The sequence below is a fragment of the Oryctolagus cuniculus genome, chromosome 1 (assembly GCF_051225735.1).
Source record: "Oryctolagus cuniculus isolate XC-2025 breed Fujian yellow rabbit chromosome 1, ASM5122573v1, whole genome shotgun sequence".
Classification (NCBI taxonomy): Eukaryota; Metazoa; Chordata; class Mammalia; order Lagomorpha; family Leporidae; genus Oryctolagus; species Oryctolagus cuniculus.
The window spans coordinates 66,344,651-66,362,245 of record NC_142867.1 but is presented as its reverse complement, the minus strand read 5'-3'; the positions used below and the strand labels follow the sequence as shown (position 1 = coordinate 66,362,245).

The 17,595-nt window shown below is 54.2% G+C and overlaps 1 protein-coding gene across 3 annotated transcripts in view; it reads right to left on the bottom strand.

Annotated features, from left to right (window-relative positions):
- The window catches only part of SLCO2B1 (solute carrier organic anion transporter family member 2B1), a 48,600-nt gene that overhangs the window by 18,805 nt on the left and 12,200 nt on the right, over positions 1-17,595 (bottom strand). The window contains exons 2-7 of one of the 3 annotated variants that reach the window (XM_008263935.5): positions 17,107-17,228; positions 16,466-16,603; positions 15,015-15,177; positions 11,728-11,961; positions 11,456-11,554; positions 9,123-9,313 (exon numbers count right to left, since the gene is read on the bottom strand). In XM_008263935.5, the coding sequence (XP_008262157.4) occupies positions 9,123-9,313; positions 11,456-11,554; positions 11,728-11,961; positions 15,015-15,177; positions 16,466-16,603; positions 17,107-17,228 (947 nt within the window). Of the gene's footprint in view, positions 1-9,122; positions 9,314-11,455; positions 11,555-11,727; positions 11,962-15,014; positions 16,106-16,465; positions 16,604-17,106; positions 17,229-17,595 lie in introns of all 3 variants that reach the window. The other 2 variants (XM_089331000.1, XM_089331003.1) reach the window with 2 other exon arrangements.

The following is a 17,595-nucleotide window of genomic DNA, read 5'->3' as shown; positions in this document are numbered from 1 at the left end:
CTGGCTGCCTCCCAGGGGGCGTGTTAGGAGGAAGCTGGAATTGGACCCAGGCATTGTGATGCAGAATGCAGGTTCCCTAACCTCTGTTCCAAGTGTCTTAAAGGGAACCAGATGGACTAGGGTGGCAGGTGGGCATCATCATGGCAGGTGGGCATCATCATAGCAGCCACTGTGGACTAACGCTGATGCCTGCTGGGTGGGGGTGGGGACCCCCTTCCAAGTCCTGGACACTGTGTAAGACCTCAGGTGGGGAAACCTTGAGAAGGCTAACGTTGAATTTTTTTGATGACCTGGCAGGATGGGCAATCAGAGTAAAATAAGCTGATTTTTAGAGAAAAGAATAAGATTTTCTATTTCATGCACACTAATGCCTGAGTTTAAGTCTGTTCAGCCTCTTTCTCTCCTGCGGGGCCCTGAGCTCTGCAGGAGCAGCAGCTGTGTTTCTCATGTTCTCTCCTGAAGCCCTGGTGCCCAGCACAGGGCCGGGGGTGAAACAGCGAGCAGCCGATAAACATCGATTCAGGGGAGGAGCATGAGAGATGGCTCAAACGGGTTGGGGTGCAGCCTGTGCCAGGCTCAGGAAAAATGAGAACATAGAGAGGCGATGCTGGTGTGCTTCGAGGGAGCTCCGAGACAGGCAAGGGGTCTACCCACACACAGCGCCCCTGGGGGCTGGCAGAACAGAGACTCCAGGACTTGCCAGGCCCCTGGGGTGTGGGCTGAGACCTGTGCAGACAGCTCACTGGCCCCGCCCACGGGGGAAATCTCATGCCACTTCACACACGAGCAGACGAGCTCCAAGGTTAGGCAGCTTGCTTAGCCTCACACGGCTGCAAAGTGGCACAATGAAGATCTGAGCTCGCTTGCCTCGTAGGAAACACCTGCTGTAGCCGCGGTGCCCGGTGAGCCAGTGGCCCTGCCGCAGGACAGGCAGAGCCAGGAGGCCCCTCTGTGGTGTGATCTGAAGGTGTCTGAAGTCCCGCTCTTTATTATTTCTTTAGGTGAGATATCCTGGGTCTGTTACTCATTTAGACCTAGAGCTGCACTGCCTGATGCAGCTGCCACCGGCCACGTGGGCCACTGAGCACGGGAAATGGGACTTGTCCAAGTGCAGCATGCCTTCAATGGAAAACACACATGGTGTTCTGAGGACTTAGCATGAAAAACATATTTCAGGGCCGGTGCTGTGGCGTGGTGGGTAAAGCTGCTGCCTGTGGTTCTGGTATCCTATATGGGCACCAGTTTGAGACCCAGCTGCTCCACTTCTAATCCAGCTCTCTGCTGTGTGGGAGATCTGGAGGAAGCTCCTGGCACAAGCTCTGGCTGCTGTGGCCATTTGGGGAGTGAACCAGCGGATGGAAGACTTCTCTCTCTCTCTCTGCCTCTGCCTCTGTGTAACTCTTCCTTTCAAATAAATAAATAAATATATAAATAAATCTTTAAAAAAATAAAAAGAAAAAGACATTTCAGGGGCTGGCATTGCAGCATAGCGGGTAAAGCTGATGTGTGCCTTGCCAGCATCCTATATGGGCAATGGCTTGAGTCCCAGCTGCTCCACCTCTGATCCAACTCCCTGCTGATGGCGTGGGAAAGCGGTGGAGGATGGCCCAAATGCTTCCCCATGTGGGGGACCTGTAAGAAGCTCCTGGCTCCTGGCTTCTGCCTAGAGCAGCCCCAGTTGCTGCAGCTATCTGGGTAGAGAACCAGTAGATGGGAGATTTTTCTCTCTGTCTCTCCCTCTTTCTCTGTAACCCTGCCTTTCAAATACATAAATCTTAAAAAAAAAGAAATTTCATTATTACTTTTTAATATTTATCATATGCTAAAACATGACTATTTTAGATATAATGAGGTAAATAAAGGACATTACTAAAACAAACTGCTTTCAATGTTGAGCGTGGCTGCTAGGATGATGTCTGTGGCCACCACACTCGTTTCTTTGGGACAGGCTGCCTTCAAGGAAGTGAGCAGCTCCCCATGCTCTTCCCTCAGTCCCAGCCAAGCTATGGGGGTTGGGGTGGGGTAGGGTGGGTGGGTGGTCCCGGAGGGAGCTCGCAGAGGGACGAGGGTCTGGGGATGCGGTGCTGCTGTGGCAGGGTGGCAGGAAGCTGTGGACAGCCTGGCCAATTCCAGTGTTTCTCACCTGGGAGAGGCAGGCCCACCCTTCAGAGAGAAGCAGTCTTGTGAGGTCCTCACCTGGGATTCCTTGTCCCCATGTAGACAAACACAGCATCATCTGTTCCCAGGTGCACCTCCTTGTGTCCACACTGCACGTTCACACCCACAGGCTTCTGCAATTACCACACGGGTCTACCTGGTGCAGGGATTATGACGGTGCCTACTGCACAGGAGAGAAGGCCGAGGCCCCCACATGGAGGGTGCTACCCAAGAGGCTACTGGCTGAACATCCTCCAGTGTCCCTGGCTCGCCTCTATCTCAGGCTGCGATCGAGAGGAGACAGGTGGAGAGAGACAGATCTCAGGGGCGGGCGAGGTGGGGAGGGCAGACCTGAGGTTTGGGATTTGGGCAGACAGGAAGCAAGAGGCTCTCTGAAGCAGGGGCACAGTGTGGGGTTGGTCAGCAGGCAATTAGCCCCAGCAGTTAAGTGCCTGAGTGTGAGTCCAGGCTCCAGCTCCTGCCTCCAGATTCCTGCCGATGCAGACCCCTGGAGGCCATGGTCATGGCTCAGGTTTTTGGGTCCTTGTTACCCACATGGGAGACCTGGATTGTGTTCCTGGCTCTGGGCTCCAGCTCTGGCCCATCTCTGGCTGCTGCATGTATTTGGGAGAGTGAAATAACTGACAGGATCTCTCCTCCTCCAATAAATAAGTAAACCAGTAGGGAAAAAAAAAAAAACTGTTTAAAGTGTAGTGGTGGGGAAGGTGCCTGGCATATGTGGTGGCAGTGAGGATGCCAACCTGCCTACTGCAAGTGCCTCACAGGGGCAGCAGCTGGAGCAGGAGAGGGGCTGAGCTGGACCTGGGCCATTGGGAAGGGCCAGAGTGAGTGACTGGAGCTTCGTCCTGGGCCTGCGTACCCCTAGCTCCTACCCTGCCCTCGCCCCTGGTTTCCGTCTCTCGGCCCATGTCTGTTTTGAGCACTGCTGAGTAATAGTGGGCAGCAGAAACAGGAAAGCGTGTGCTGTGCTCAGAGCAGGGTCTGCAGGGACACCCGTCTGGGCCGCGGTTTGTCCAGGTCAGCAGCCTGGCCTGAGAGGCTGTCAGGACTTCCCTCCCAGGGCTTCTGTGTTGACCGCCGTGAGCCTCTGGGACACGCTATATGCGGCTCAGCCACAGACAAGGGCCCTGTGGCATGCTGGGCCTCCAGGGATCCAGGAGTCATCCCGAGAGGGAGGTGAGGTCCCAGAGGGCTCTGTCTAGGACTCTGGCAGGTAATATGAAGCCAGCTGCTAGCACTCAGCGTCTGTCACATGTTTCCATGGACAGCAGCCACCTGAGTGGGCTTACCTGCTCAATGTCCGAACCCCTGCAGGGGAACTGCCCGGAGATCGGAGCTTCTGCGAGAAACTACATGTGCTTCTAGCTGTCTTTTACCCATGTGCATGCAACTGGCCATGCCTCTTCTGGCTGGCTATTAGGAAGCTCCGAGCCAAATAAGCTGCTCTACTGGGGGTCCACGGAGTACATCTTCAGGATGCATGCATCTACGACTTTCTCTCTCATTCAGTTAACCTTTTGTTCTCATTTATATTTTATCTGTTGGCAGAGGTCCTGGATGGGTTTTCTGAGGTTTGACTCCTAGCTCCACCATTTGCTAACCATGTGACCAGGTTGTATCATCTCCCTCTCTGTAACTCAGTCCCTCAGGTGTGAAACGGGGGTAGTAAGTGCACCTGACTCACAGGTGGGCTTTATGAGGATTACATGAGATAGCAGGCACAAGGGTCTTAGGATAGTGAAAGTCATCAAGGCTTTTTACTAGCATTATCTATATCTGTGTTTGGTGTGAGCTGTCTCGAGCCTCCCCTGGAATGCAGTGGAAGTAGGATAGAGAGAAGTATATAAAACCACAATGAGCTCTCCCCTCACTGCTATCAGAATGGCTGTTGTAGAGGACGAGGAAGGTACCGAGTTCTGGCAAGGCTGTGGGAAAAAGGAAGCCTTGTACACTGTTGGTGGGAATGTAAATTAGTACAGCCACTGTGGAAGGCATGCAGAGGTTCCTCAAAAAGTTATGATCCAGCAATCCCACTACTGGGTGCATGGCCAAAGGACATGAAATCAGTCTATCAAAGAGACATACATGCTTCCTTGTTTACTGCAGCACTATTCACAATAGCCAAGACATGGAAATAACCTGGGAGCCCATCCACTGATGAACGGATAAAGAAACTATGATATATAAGGGTGTTTCAAATGTTCAAGGAAGACAGACTTTTAAAAGTTTATTTTGATGCAAAAAATTTTTTGAAATTCATGCATATGCTCATGACAAGAGCCTCGGATGATTACTGACATCATAAATAAGACTGTCAATTGTTAAATCAGCAACAGGAGTCACTGTGCACTTACTCCTCATGTAGGATCTCTGTCCTTAATGTGTTGTACTATGAGAATTAATGGTAAAACTAGTCTTCAAACAGTACTCTATACTTTGTGTATCTGTGTGGGTGCAAACTGTTGAAATCTTTACTTAGTATATACTAAGTTGATCTTCTGTATATAGTTGAAAATGAATCTTAATGAAGAATAGGATGGGAGGGGGAGTGGGAGATGAGATGGTTGCAGGTGGGAAGGAGGTTATGGGGGGGGGGACCGCTATAATCCAAAAGCTGTACTTTCAACATTTTTATTTATTATATAAAAGTTTTCTTAAAAAAATTCATGCATACAAGGGACCTTCAAAGAGCTCATGGACATGTGTATTATGAAAATACTATGCATGGATTTTAAAATATTTTTGCACCAAAATAAATTTTCCTTTTTCTTTTTAAGATTTATTATTATTTATTTATTTGAGAGGCAAAGATACAGAGAGACCAAAAGACAGAGAACTCCTATCTTCTGATTCACTCCTCAAATGCCCACAATGGCTGGGGCTGGGCCGAGGGTGAAGCCAGGAGTCAGAAAGTCAATTCAGGTCTCCCATGTGGGTAGCAGGAGCCCAGTTACCCAGATCAACACTACTGTCTCTTAGGATTTGCATGAGCAGGAAGCTGGAATTAGGAGCCAGGGCTGGGAACTGAACTCAGATATTCCAAGGTGGGACATGGACATCTTAACTTGTGTCTTAACTGCTAGACTAAATGGCTGCCCCTTTAATTCCAGTTTTCCATGAACTTTAAAAAGTACTCTCATCTATGTACAATGGAATACTTTTCAGCCCTGGAAAAGAAGGGAATTCTGTCATTTGTGACAACATGGACAAACCTGGAGGACATGATACTAAGCTTTAAGTAAGCCAGGTACAGAAAGACAAATATGATTTCACTTCTATGTAGAATCTAAAAATGTCAACATCACAAAAGTAGAGTAGCAGGGTGGTTGGGGTGTTGAGGAGTTGGGGTGGAGGGAGGATGGGGGAGCTATTTATCAAAGGATGCAGAACTTTAGTTAGACAGCAGGAGTAAGCTCAGGGAGCTACTGCACCGTGCATGGGGTGACCTCCTGACCATCGAGGTTAATGAGCGGGACTCAGTGGATTTCACAGACGCACACATTCTGTCAAAACTGTAGCCACTGAGGAAGATGGATCTGGGCCGTCCTAGACCATGTGATGCCTAGACTCCTGGAGTAACAGAACCTGAGTATGTGAGGATCTTTAAATATTAGCAGTCTGGACTGTAAAGGACCCCAGACACTCAGCCCTATCCCAGGGAAGTGACCCAAGGGAGGGCCTGGAGTCCAGGGTGCTTAGAAGCTGCACAGGGATAGGGTCCTCCATGGAAGGGGCCCTGCTCAACCCCTGGCTCAGCCCCAAGGACCAGGTTCTCGGAGGGCTCAGGGAGGGATGCTGGCCAAACAGGGGCCCTGCCTCCATAGGGAACCTGTAAGAGAGCAGGCCAGGCTTGACCTGGATCACTCCTAGGAAAGTGTCAGGGTGGCTACCTGTGCCCTGATATCACAGACAAAGGGGCAGAGCCAAGGGCGGGAAAGCAAAGCTTTGTCCTTCTTGTGCCTGTATGGCCATCACCCTCCTATCAGCCCCATCTCATCCTCTTCCCGATGGAGACTGTTGGCTCCCCGCCCCCAGGCAGAGAAGTGGGCAGGCAGCTGTGGTCATGGGAGGAAGCGGAGTGTCAGCCCATGTCCTGCACCTGACCCTCCTTCGCTCCCTCAGAGCTCCCGGGGGGCAGGGGCTGTGGGATGCACCCCCACACTCCCCTGTGGAGTTGCTTGGGTACTGCTACAGAGACAGGGAGCCACTGAGAGATGGTATCTAACTCGCCAGAGCTGGCTGACCTGGTCCAGTCTGCTGCCTATTATTCAGATAGTGAGACTAAGGCCAGAGACCTTTTTGGGAGTCACAGAACCCTTATCAGAATCAACTGGATAGCTTTCAAATTGCATTTACTTCTAGGAAGGTGTTTAGCCTTCAGCCTGGGGAAAGGTGCTTGGAGGGATTTCAGAGATAGCCCCCACCCCACGTTCTCCCCTTGCCCAGTCCCTCTCTGCACAGAAGGCACACAGCCAGTGTCTGAGGACCTGGACTTTCTGGGAGCTCCATCCCTTCCCATCAGTGGCCCTGGTGGGCCAGGACAGCAGCATCGCTGCAAGCGGCCCCAGCCAAGGCAGCCTGCAGGAGACAGGGGAGCGGTTCCTCCCACATCAATATTTATTGCCTCAGAGCGGCTGGAAGCAGATCATGATGTTCTCAGCCTTTGCTTCTTTTTAAAGAACCTCTCACCCCCTTCCCTCTGCACTCCCCATCCCCAATGTGCTGACAATGAATCCAGACAGCCAGACAGGTTCCCAGCCGGGGAGCCAGGCTTTCAGTGCATCACAGAGACACAGCTCTTAAAACCCCAGGCCCTGCAGCACTGCAGCTGCCACTCAAGGAATCCCAGATTCTCGGAATCCTCTAGGAATCTGACCTCGGCACTTGACACGCAGTGCAGAATGGGGAAGTGACTTGCTGCTCAAGGTCACGGGGCTGACGTGGGACAGAGCCCAGCACAGTCTGCCAGCCCCCAGCCCCTGTTCCTTCCACCAATTTTTTACCCCATTGCCCAACTGGCCTGCTTCTCCATTCAAATTCAGCTCCCAACTCAGAGATTATCTGTACCTGGCAACCAGCAACCGCCTGGCCCTGCAATTGCCCTCATTTCCAATAACTCTTCCCTAAGTTCCGAGAATTCCGTCTCATCCAAATTTGGGCTTGAGTTAGGCAGAATCAGGAAGGAACACTTGCAGTCCCAAGCTGTCTTCTTGCCCTGAACTTGTCCTCCCAGCAGCACCTGCTTCCTCCTGCCTCAGAACGTGCTGCATCCAATGCATCCCTAGCACTGGCCAACCCTTCTCTGCCTTCCGTGAACCCTGTAGTAGTGCAGGGAGTATCCATGCACATCCAGTGCCGGCTCCTGGACTCAACCATATCCCCTCCCAGCGGCGGCTCCACTTCCTGCCCGGCCCAGAGCTGCAGAGGTCTCACTCGTCTCCCTGCCTGCACGCTCACCTTCTGCTTCACCATCCTTTTATCTGCCAGGCACCTGGTGGCCGAGCCATAGCACCCCTCTGCCCACCCCTCTTCCTCCAAGGGCCACCCACTGGCCTTGAAGCCTGCAGTCAAGACCTTGCCTGTTCTGGTTCCTATTGGCTGTTCCAGTGTCGTTTTTATTTGGAGCCCCCACGGCCATGCCCTGCGTCCCTGCCTGGTGAGTTTCCTTAGGGCAGCAGGCCTGGGCTGCAGATAAATTCGGGCTCCACTCCCCCGTTTCCAGACAGAACCACTGTCAGCCCTGCCTTTTGGGCTCAACCTTTCTTGCTCTGGGGAGGGCCTGTCCCACATGACGGCAACCATTGGGATGCATCAGCCCAGCACAGTCAGTCACTAGGGTTTTTCTGGTGGCAAAATATTCAGAAGGGTTTTTATAAAATATGTTTTTGAAATGAGAATTACTCAGCATGAGGAACTTGACTAGTGATGGTCTGTGATTTCTCAGGAAGCACCTCTAACACACGCCTTTTCAGAATACAGTGAAGTGAGTATGAACATTAGAGAAACATGGATGACGTTGCCAGTCATGACAAAACTGAACTTTTGAATCGCATCTCTATCCTCTCTCTTTTTGATTTGGAGCCAACATGCTGCTGCTTTTGTGGGTCCCTGGAGAACACCAAGGCCCTGGTCTGGAATTGTCTACCCTGCCCCCACAGCACACATATTCCCACCCTGTTACCAGCTGTGTGACCCTGGGCAAATCCCACCACTGGGCAGAGGCCCACCTGCCCCGAGAGCTGGGGTGGGGGGGGCAGGGGTTCCCGACTGATCCCTGGAGCATCAAACCAACAGCTGTCACTTGTCCTCGTGTCTCTGTCCTCCCTGGATGGTGCCCACTTTCAGTGTAGACACCATCCATGTGCCTGGGGCCTGGCCCAGAGCAAGCACTCAATGCACAGTGGAACCCGCCACTGTCCCTGCAAGGGCCAGGCTCACTTCTATAGGCAACACCTCGGCCCGTGCTGCTTCTGGGCATGCGATGCCCAAGGCTCTCCTCCCTGTGCTTCCTCACATCCCTTCCTGTGCAGCTCAAGTCCCTCCTTTTCAGGGAAATCTTCCCAGACACCCCTACCCCAGCCCCAGCACACACACTCTCAGCCCCCTCGCAGGCCTCCATGTTCCCACGGGCACACTCAGCAGCACAAAACTCTCAGCGACAGCACAGGGTGGGAGTGCTGCGGTTAGCACACATTGTCACCCCAGCTTGTGCTGGCTCTGTGATCCTAGGGAACTCACTTCCATCTTGCTCCTGGTCCCCTCAAGTCTGCAAGGGGCAGAGGGCAGTCACCAGGCCGGGATGTGGGAGGGCGCAATGGAGCCCAGACAGGAATGAGCTTGGTGAGTGGCGAGTGTGCAGCACCCAGGAGGCTGACACTTAATGTGACAAAGGAGGGCACGGGGGTGGAGGCTGGAGACCACACTGGGGTGGGGACGAGCCTTACCTTGCTGGCAGGTGATGCTGCAATTGTCAAGAGCTTTCGCCGGAAGTGAAGCTCACGCTTCTCCTTGGGCATCTCCCTGGGGAAGAAGAAGTAGGGGATGGCAGCCAAGGCTACTGCGCCTGCAGAGATGAGGAAGCCCAGCCACCAGGCACCCACCCAGCGGGGATCCTTTGAGGTCAGCTTGATGCCACCTGCAAGAGAAGACCATGGTGATGTTCAAGTCAGGACAGGCTCTCCATTCTAGCACAGCACCCTAGGACTGGCCCCTGAGGCATTCGGTGGCCTGGGTCAGGAGTCAGGAGAACTGAGTTTCAGTCTCGGGTCTGCTACCTACATCCTGTGTGACCTTGGGCAAATCCTTGACCCTTTCTGGGCCTTGGTTTCTTCAACTTACAAGGCAACTTGGTGTAGGGGTCGAGGTCATGGATGGCAGGATGGGCCGATGGGTCTGAATTCTACTGCTAACTTATAACCTTGGGCAATGTGCTTAGCTTCCTTGTGCCCCAGTTTCTTCCTCCGTGAAACACAGATATTAATAGTTCCTGTATCACTGGGGAGTGGTGAGCAGTGTGGAAACAAATGCATGTGAAATGCGGAGCAGAGCTGTGCTGTGTGGATGCTTGTTCTTCCTCCCCTGCTAAGTTACTATCACAATGATCAGCACGACATTAATAGTTAGAACTACTGTTGTGACTCTTGGACCTGCCTGCCCAGTAATATAAGCAGGAGTGCTTGTCATCAGTGCCTGGCCCTACAGAAGACCCACTTAGAATGCCCACAGGGTGAGGAGGGCAGACAAGAACGGAATCAGTCCCTTTCTATGTTCCCCAGGGTACTCTCATCCCCCACCAGGTTTATGAGGACTGGCTTATGCCAGACGGACCTTAAACCTCTGAACCTCAAGTCTGAGCTGGATATACCCTTCTTCAGTCTCCACAGCATCTGCCCCTACTTCCTGAAAATACAGCTACATGGCAGCCCCCACTCTGTGTGCGGTCCAGGATCCCCAGGTGCCTGACCCGAAGGACCCAGCACATGCATCCGTCTAGTGCGCCATGAGTTTGATCTTTGCACTGATAGGGCTTGATTCCCTCCTCTCCTATCACCTGCCCTGCCTCTGGGCTGGGCCAGGGAGAGCTCACCCCTGCACCTCCCTGATTCCTCCGTTTTACACACACCAGTCTGTGCCTGCAGCAGGCCTGAGCTGCCCATTCTGAGACATTCCCCAGAGAGAAAGAAGCTTCTGGGAGGGGGAAAGTGGGGCCCCTGAAACGCCACATCTGCCAGGATGATACCAGCAGTTAGAAACCACACAAGCGCCCCCGGCACAGGTGCGTCTGGCTGGGAAACCTGGGGAACTCTTGGCTCCCAGGCGCTTCTTTTCCGAGGAAGAAGGAGATGTTGCAATTGAGCACAGACTTGGCTCCTAGGCCTTGCTCCCTTAAAGAAAGGGAGGTGGGCAGGCTGTCCCTAGTGACTGTGGCACGGAGCCACCCGACCCTCTCCAGGCATGGGCACCCATGGGCAAAGGTCTGAGAAAGCCCACACAGCCATGCACTGGCACCTAAGGCCTCTAGACCTCCTGGAAGATCTGCCCATGTGGGACAGGACTCCCAGGTGGTAGAGGGCACAGCTGGGGCCTCTGGCTGCTTGCTGTGACAAACATGAAGCTGAGATGCCATGGGAGTCCCCCCTGAAACCCCCTCGTAGGCTCCAGAGACCCCAACCTTCCTCCCTCTTGGCCATCTTCAGACCAAGCTGTGGTCCCACAGCTTGGCCATTCTGCTGTTCACGTGGGTCAGGGACTGCTGCTTCACAGATGGTGACCCCACCACTTTCCCAGACTCTGGGGTCCCTCCGAGTTCACTCAGTAAATGTCACATTGAGAGAAGGCCAAGGATACACGTTACATCATGAGTCCTGCTCCTAGCTTCCCCCAAAGATGGGAGTTCCTTGCAGGCCAAGGGAGCTTGTCCCCTGTGTGGTCCCTGGCATGTGTGAGCATGGCTGAGGGCCTCATTGAGGATGGCCGTGAAACCAAGTGGAGCCTTATCCTGTCAGCAGTGATAGTGGCCAGCACGCCGTGGGGCAGCACCTTGCAGTCCACCTCTAGCTCCAGCCTGGGTCTGAGGGCAGCTATGGGAGGTGACCAGGAGGGAGGTGAGCTCAAAAGATGAGACAACTGAGGCTCAGGGAGGTTATGAGGTTTGTCTGGGGCCAGTGGTGTCTCTGGGAGTTGAGCTAAGATCCCTGGCTCCGTATCCCCTGTGATGCCGGGGCACTTAGCTAGTGGCTGCGTGCGTCTGTGGACAAACCTGGCTCCCGAGGCTCACCTTCTGGCATCCGGTTGATGTCCACATAAAGGCGCAACATGAGGCTACCCAACCCGAAGGACAAGCCTGGTCCCATCAAGGTCACCGCAAACAGGATCCCTGCAACACAAGCCTGGGTGAGGACCCGCCTTCTCCAGGGCTTCTCCAGGCCTCTACCAGCCAGATAGGGTGGAGGTCTGCAGCTCATTGCCTGGCTTTTCCCCTGGGTCTCCCTTGCTTCTCTGGGAGGCTGGCCTCACCCTCTGAGCCCCAGGGGTGGGGCTGGTTCTCACCGAGGTAGAAGGGCGAGTTGCTGTGGTGGGCAAAGTCATCGATGTAGGAGATGCCGAAGGGCTGGATGGGCACCCCGCCCACGCCGAGCAGGGTCTGTGCCGTGAGCATGATCCCCACCATGGTCAGATGCCGGTTCTCCGTGTAGCTGGAGCAGCTGCTGTTGGACAGGGCTAGGGCTGGGGCTGGGGTCGTGGGCAGGCACAGGGAAGCCTGGACGTCCTGGGGCGTGTCCTCTGAGAGAAGAGAACAGAACTGTTGACAACTGCCAGGGCCTGTACAGCACATCCCCGTGGAAGTGTTTGAAGCCTCTGTGCCTAAGCCATTGGATCTTTACCACAAACCCAGGGGATAGGTGCTCTCATGACTCTAATTTCATTGATGCTCAGACAGCAACTAGCAATGGGCAGAGCCAAGACTGGAACCAGACAGTCTGGCTTCAAGTCCATGCCCTGTATGCCACCTTTGTGGGCACAGGTATTTGAAAGTGGCTTGGCCATGGTGGCTTCTGCATTGGGTGGGGAAGGCAAAGGAGGTAGAGTCTGAACTGTGTTTAGAACACACAAGATTTTCCAGAAAGAGAGGAGGGAAGGGGCGTTCCAGGGAGAGGTCACAGAACAGGCAAAACCCAGGGCTGCAGAAGGGCACTGTGTTGGTAGGAGTTCAGAACGGCTGAGTCCCAAAGAGTAAAGGGCTGGCCCAAGGCCAAAGGCAGGGCTGGGCAGGGGCAGGGAGCAGGGGCTTGACCTGGGGAACTCTGGTGCCCCTGGCATTCACTTTGGGGAGGTTCAGTGTTAGCTGGGGACACAGCTGCAGAGCGTGGTGAAGGAGGATTTCCTATTTTAGTCCCCGAGGTTTGCTCCCTGTAGCTTACCAGTATTTGGCGAGCAAATAGGAGGAGACCCTCACACTATTATTATCCTGGGGTGGGTGTCAGAGAGGCCTTTTCTCTGTGGCTCTTCCATTATGGGACTCTGGGCTGGGGCACCTAAGCCCAGAGAGCCACTCCCTGGATTGGAAAGAGCTATGGGAACCAAGTTTAAATGAACCTGGACTTGGACCTTCCACAAGGCTGCCAAGACCTCATTGTGTGACTTGGGCAGAGGCCTTCACCCTCTCTGGGCCTGGGTTTCCTCATCTCTCAAGCAGAGCTTCTAGAACCAACAGACATCCTGGCACTGATGTTCCCTGAGATAAGAGATTTGGAAGCAGAGAGTCAGCATGCAGTGCCTGGGCTCTGGGCAGGGCCACCTAGCTGGGTCATCGTTCTGCTGGCTGTGGGCTTGGGAAATGCCTCTCCTCTCTGAGCCTGGCTGCCCTCACTTGGGAGGACATGGCAGTTACTCTTTCCCCATGGAAGATGAATGTTGCCTGCACAGTTCCCCTTAGATGTCAGCTCTGAGGACTACTCTAGGGCAGATGCCTACCTCTTCCGCTCCTGGGTCCCTAGCACCTCTCAGAGGGCCTGGCACACAAGAGAGCCCCCATAGACATTGGGGTAAATAGACACTCCTGTATGAATTATCCTGGGAGGCAGAGCAGGTTGGGGGCTCAGAGGCCACTAAGACTTGCCCTCATTTTGGGCCCACATACAGACAGGGCTCAGGCAGGGGAAGGCTTTGCTGGGGTTTCACAGAGAGCTGTAGCTGGGGCGGTGTTGTGTGGCAGTAAAGATGAACAAGGGCATAAGGGACCTTGCACAAAGACTCTGTAAAATGAAAATTCTGGACAAAGAAACATCAGGAAGTATTATTTTGGGGTATTTCGAGCAACAGTCTTCTTATCACCGTTTGGCTTGGATCGAGGTGTCCAGTTTGTATGCTCCACACCCACTCTGCATTTTCCACAGCTCTGTCCCTGTCCCTCTACCTGCACTGCCCCCTTCCCACTAAGCTGCAGCTCAGGGGCTTCCTTATCCCTGCAGCTCCTTCCAGCTGCCATAGTCCTGCCCCCACTCAGGGTCTCTCCAGCCTCTCTCCGGCCATCTCCTAAGGTGCTGGGCTCTAGGCCTCATAGCAGAGTCGACCATGCTCACTCCAACCCTGCACTTCACTGGGGCACATCAGCTTCATCCCCTTCCCCTGGTCCTGGCACATGGTGAAACTCCAGAGGTCAGAGACAATGGGAGAGTAAGGGAAGAAGGATGCTGACAGCACTTCTCTGGGAAGCCTTCCTTGATGCCAGGCTCGGGTGAGGGCTCCTCCCCTGGGCTCATTCTATTGCTATCTGCTTACACAATTGACACTGGGGGTTTTGTTTGTTTTTGTCTCCTTTCCCAGACTAGGAGCTCCCTGGATGCAAGTACTGAGCTCACTGTGAGGGTCAGGCATAAAGTAGACAGCATTAAGTGTTTATTGGGTGGATCATTAGATGGACGGATGACTGGATGGATGGATAGATGTGTAGATGGATAGATGAATGGATGTGTGGATGGATGGATGGATGGATGGATGGAAAGATGGAAGATTGGATGAATGGATGGAAGGGTGGATGGAAAGAAGGTTGGATGGATGCCTAGATGGATGGACAGATGGGTGGATGGGTGGATAGATGGATGGATGGATAGGTAGATGGAAGGATGAATAAATGGCAGGATGGTTGGATGGAACATTGGATGGACAAATGCATGGAAGGAAGGTTAGACAGACAGATGGATGACAGATGGGTAGATAGACAGATGAGCAGATAGATGGGTGATTAGAAGAGGGAAGGAATGAGGTAAACTCTCAAGTGGCTTGGTCATTCTTTAAGAGACAGGTATCTGTCAAGTAGGCCTTCGACAAAATCCCACGGGCTGGGGCTTCACTATTCCTGCCTAATAGTCTTTCATATTTTATTTCTTCATTCACTCCTTGATTCCTTTTTCCATTGATGTCTTGGCTTTTTGTGAGGACTAAGCGTGTAAATATCCACAAAGAGCTTAGAATCCTGTGTGGTGCCTAGTAAGCAGGGCACGATGCTGCTGTCATCATCCCACAAGCATTTCATAAGCTCTGCTGCATGCCAGGCCCTAAAGAAGGCTGCGTTCTAAATCCAACCCCATCTCAGAAAGCCCTCAGTGACATTCAAGGAGTTCTCTTCCCCCTGCCCTGGGCCTGCACATCTCCACTCCCCAGGGGAGACCCACCTGGACTGGGGCTCAGTGAGCAGTGGGGAGGGAATGGGGAGGGCTAGCAGGTGTCCTGGGAAGCTGGGATCCATTCAGTCTGAGGAAGGCCTGAGGGTGAGCCCGGGTGTGTGGTAATACAATTCCTCATCTGAGGCTGCTGCCTAGCCCCTCTGATCTTACCGGGGTTGCTGTGGTCATAGCGGTACGGCTCCGAGAGGAAGTGTGGGAGAGTCATGAGCAGGCCTGCCAGGGCCACCAGGACAGCCCCACAGCCGATCAGTCGCGGCCGGTGTACCCGGCTGCCGAAATAGCTCACAAAGACAATCAAGGTTGTGTTCCCCACCTGCAGAGGGACGAGGTGACCTGTCACAGGGGAGCAAAACCTGGGCCAGAGTCTCCGCCACCCTCATCCCTGTGGCCCACTGCAGTGTTCCCTTCTGTGTGATGGGCTGCTACTGCTCCATTAGGGGGCAGAAAGGAGGGCAGGGTGGGCAAAACCAGGTCCCTTTCTCTGGGCCCTGTTAGAACAGGGAGGGGGCGGGCGGGAAGGGAAAGGGGTCCTGAATTTCAGGGATGTCTTGAACGAAAGGGACAGTGTGTGGCTGGAGGGTTTAGGCTTAGGAATTTAAGCCTCAGAATCACAGTCCCAGGATGCGGGTGCAGCAGGGATGTGTGATCTTGCAGGGCAGGGGTGGGCTGTGCTGGTATAAGCCGGTCAGCACTTCTGCTGGGGTACAGGCTGGTGACTAGGGGTGAGCCCCAGGCCCCTTGCTGGGGGAGTGGGGGTGGTGATGTGGTATCCATTTTATAGATGGGACCCTGAGGCCCAGAGACAGGAAGCAACTTGTAAGGTAAGGACCCGCCCTTCTGGGCCCTGAGATTTGGTGGTGGGAGGGGGGGTGGGGGTGCATTACAGAGCATTATGGGGACACTGTGCAGCTGGCAGGCCTTGGGGAGAATTCGTAGCAGTCTGCCCCGGGGTGGGAGAGGAGATAACAGTTGGTGGGGGAGGCGCTTGGTCACAGCTGGATTCCAAATCCACCCAAAGCCGCTCATCCACTCCTTCCTGCTTGGCTGCTGTCCCCAGGGGCAGAGGCCTGTGGAGTCCTAGACAGGATTCAGGGCCGCTGTCGGTGCCCCAAAGTCACACACCGCTCGCCACCCCTTGGCTGAAAGTTCTGCCTTAGATGTCAGAATGTTGTTAAGCCTCCCCTGCTACCGCTGAAGGGTGATTCTCTGAGAACCTCCAGGGGCAGGCAGTGGCCAGGCACCTGCAAAGGTAAAGGAACCAGAGGGACAGTGGGTGTCTCTGGGGACACCGACTCGCTCTAAAGTGTTCCATAGCACCCATGAGGGCAGGATAGCACCCACTATAGGGACACGAGGCAGGAGGGGTCCCTGCGGGCCTCTGTCCTGAGCACGTGGCTGGCAGGCTGCTGGGCCAGGATGTCTTAGCAGGAGCAAGCTGGGGAGGTTTCAGGGAGGGGACTGTGATGGGGGTTGCCTGAGGGCACTGGGCAGGGCAGAGTGCCTGGAGCAGCCTCTGGCTCCTAGAAACTAGAAACTAGACTGCTATCCTGGGTATGCTCCAGGGGGCACTGGGGAGTGCTGGGGGCTTCTGGAGATGGTACCTCATTGAAGGAGGCCAGCAGCCCCGAGGTCTGGCTGGAGAGGCCAAAGCGCTTCTCCACGGTGGAGATGGAGCTCTTGAGGTAGCCGGACACCATGAGCTGGGTCAGCTGCAGCAGGCTGTGGCACAGGACGAAGAACTGTCCCAGGGAGTGCGGGAAAGGGGGAGATTGTGGGGTGGGGCGGGGCAAGGAGGAGAGGAGTGTGGAATAGAGGAGGGGAAACAGATCAGAGGAGACATAGCAAGAGAAAGTTAGTGTAATAGCCCATAGTTTCTCATACCAGCCTCAAAACTGGATCTATTCTTGGGGGCTTGGAGGCTACTGGAGACCCACATGATGGAGAGTGGGGTCTTCATGGTGCCAAGAATTGGGGGGCCTCCAACCCTCAGAGCTCCCTGTGGCCTGGACCAGGTCTTCCTCCCTGCTCCACCACCCTGCTGCTTTCTCTAGGGATCCATCCCAGATTCACCCAGATCCTCCCACAGTACCACAGAGCTGTCCCTTAGAGGAGCCCTGTGAGCCCACCTGCATACAGTTGCCCACCCCCACCTCCGCCCACCAGTGCCCACCTAGAAACCTGGCAGAGTTCCCCAGAGAACTAGGTTCCAAGGCCCCAGCCCCTGCCAGGCCCCAAGAGCTACCTTGATGTTGTAGAACACGCTGGGCCTTAAGTCCCGAGGGGCTGGGCTGGCATCCTCTCCAGCTGTGTCTTCTGAGGGCATGGTGGCCTTGTCTGGTGTGGGAGGCTCCTCGCCTGCTGGCCCTATAGGATGGACAACCCAGGAACAGGTGAAATCTCAGAGAACAGTCCTAATCCATGTCCCATAGACCTTGGAATCCAAGGTATTTCAGGGGGAGGGACTTCAGTGGTTGGAGAGAGTTTGAATCCAGCCACCTTCAGAGGTCTGGATTCCTAGCTCACGCATGGGAAGGGGTCTCCCTACCAGGGTGGGAGTGTCCCCCGTGCCATGACACCTAGGTCTTCGCTGGGGGGCACCTATTCGACACCTTCGCTCTATTCCCAGCATACACTCCCCTTCTAGGGAGCAGCTGCCCACCTCTGGGCACAGCACACCCGAGAGCAGTGGCCCAGCCACCTGGACGAGGCATGTAGAGTTTCTCAGGCGGCA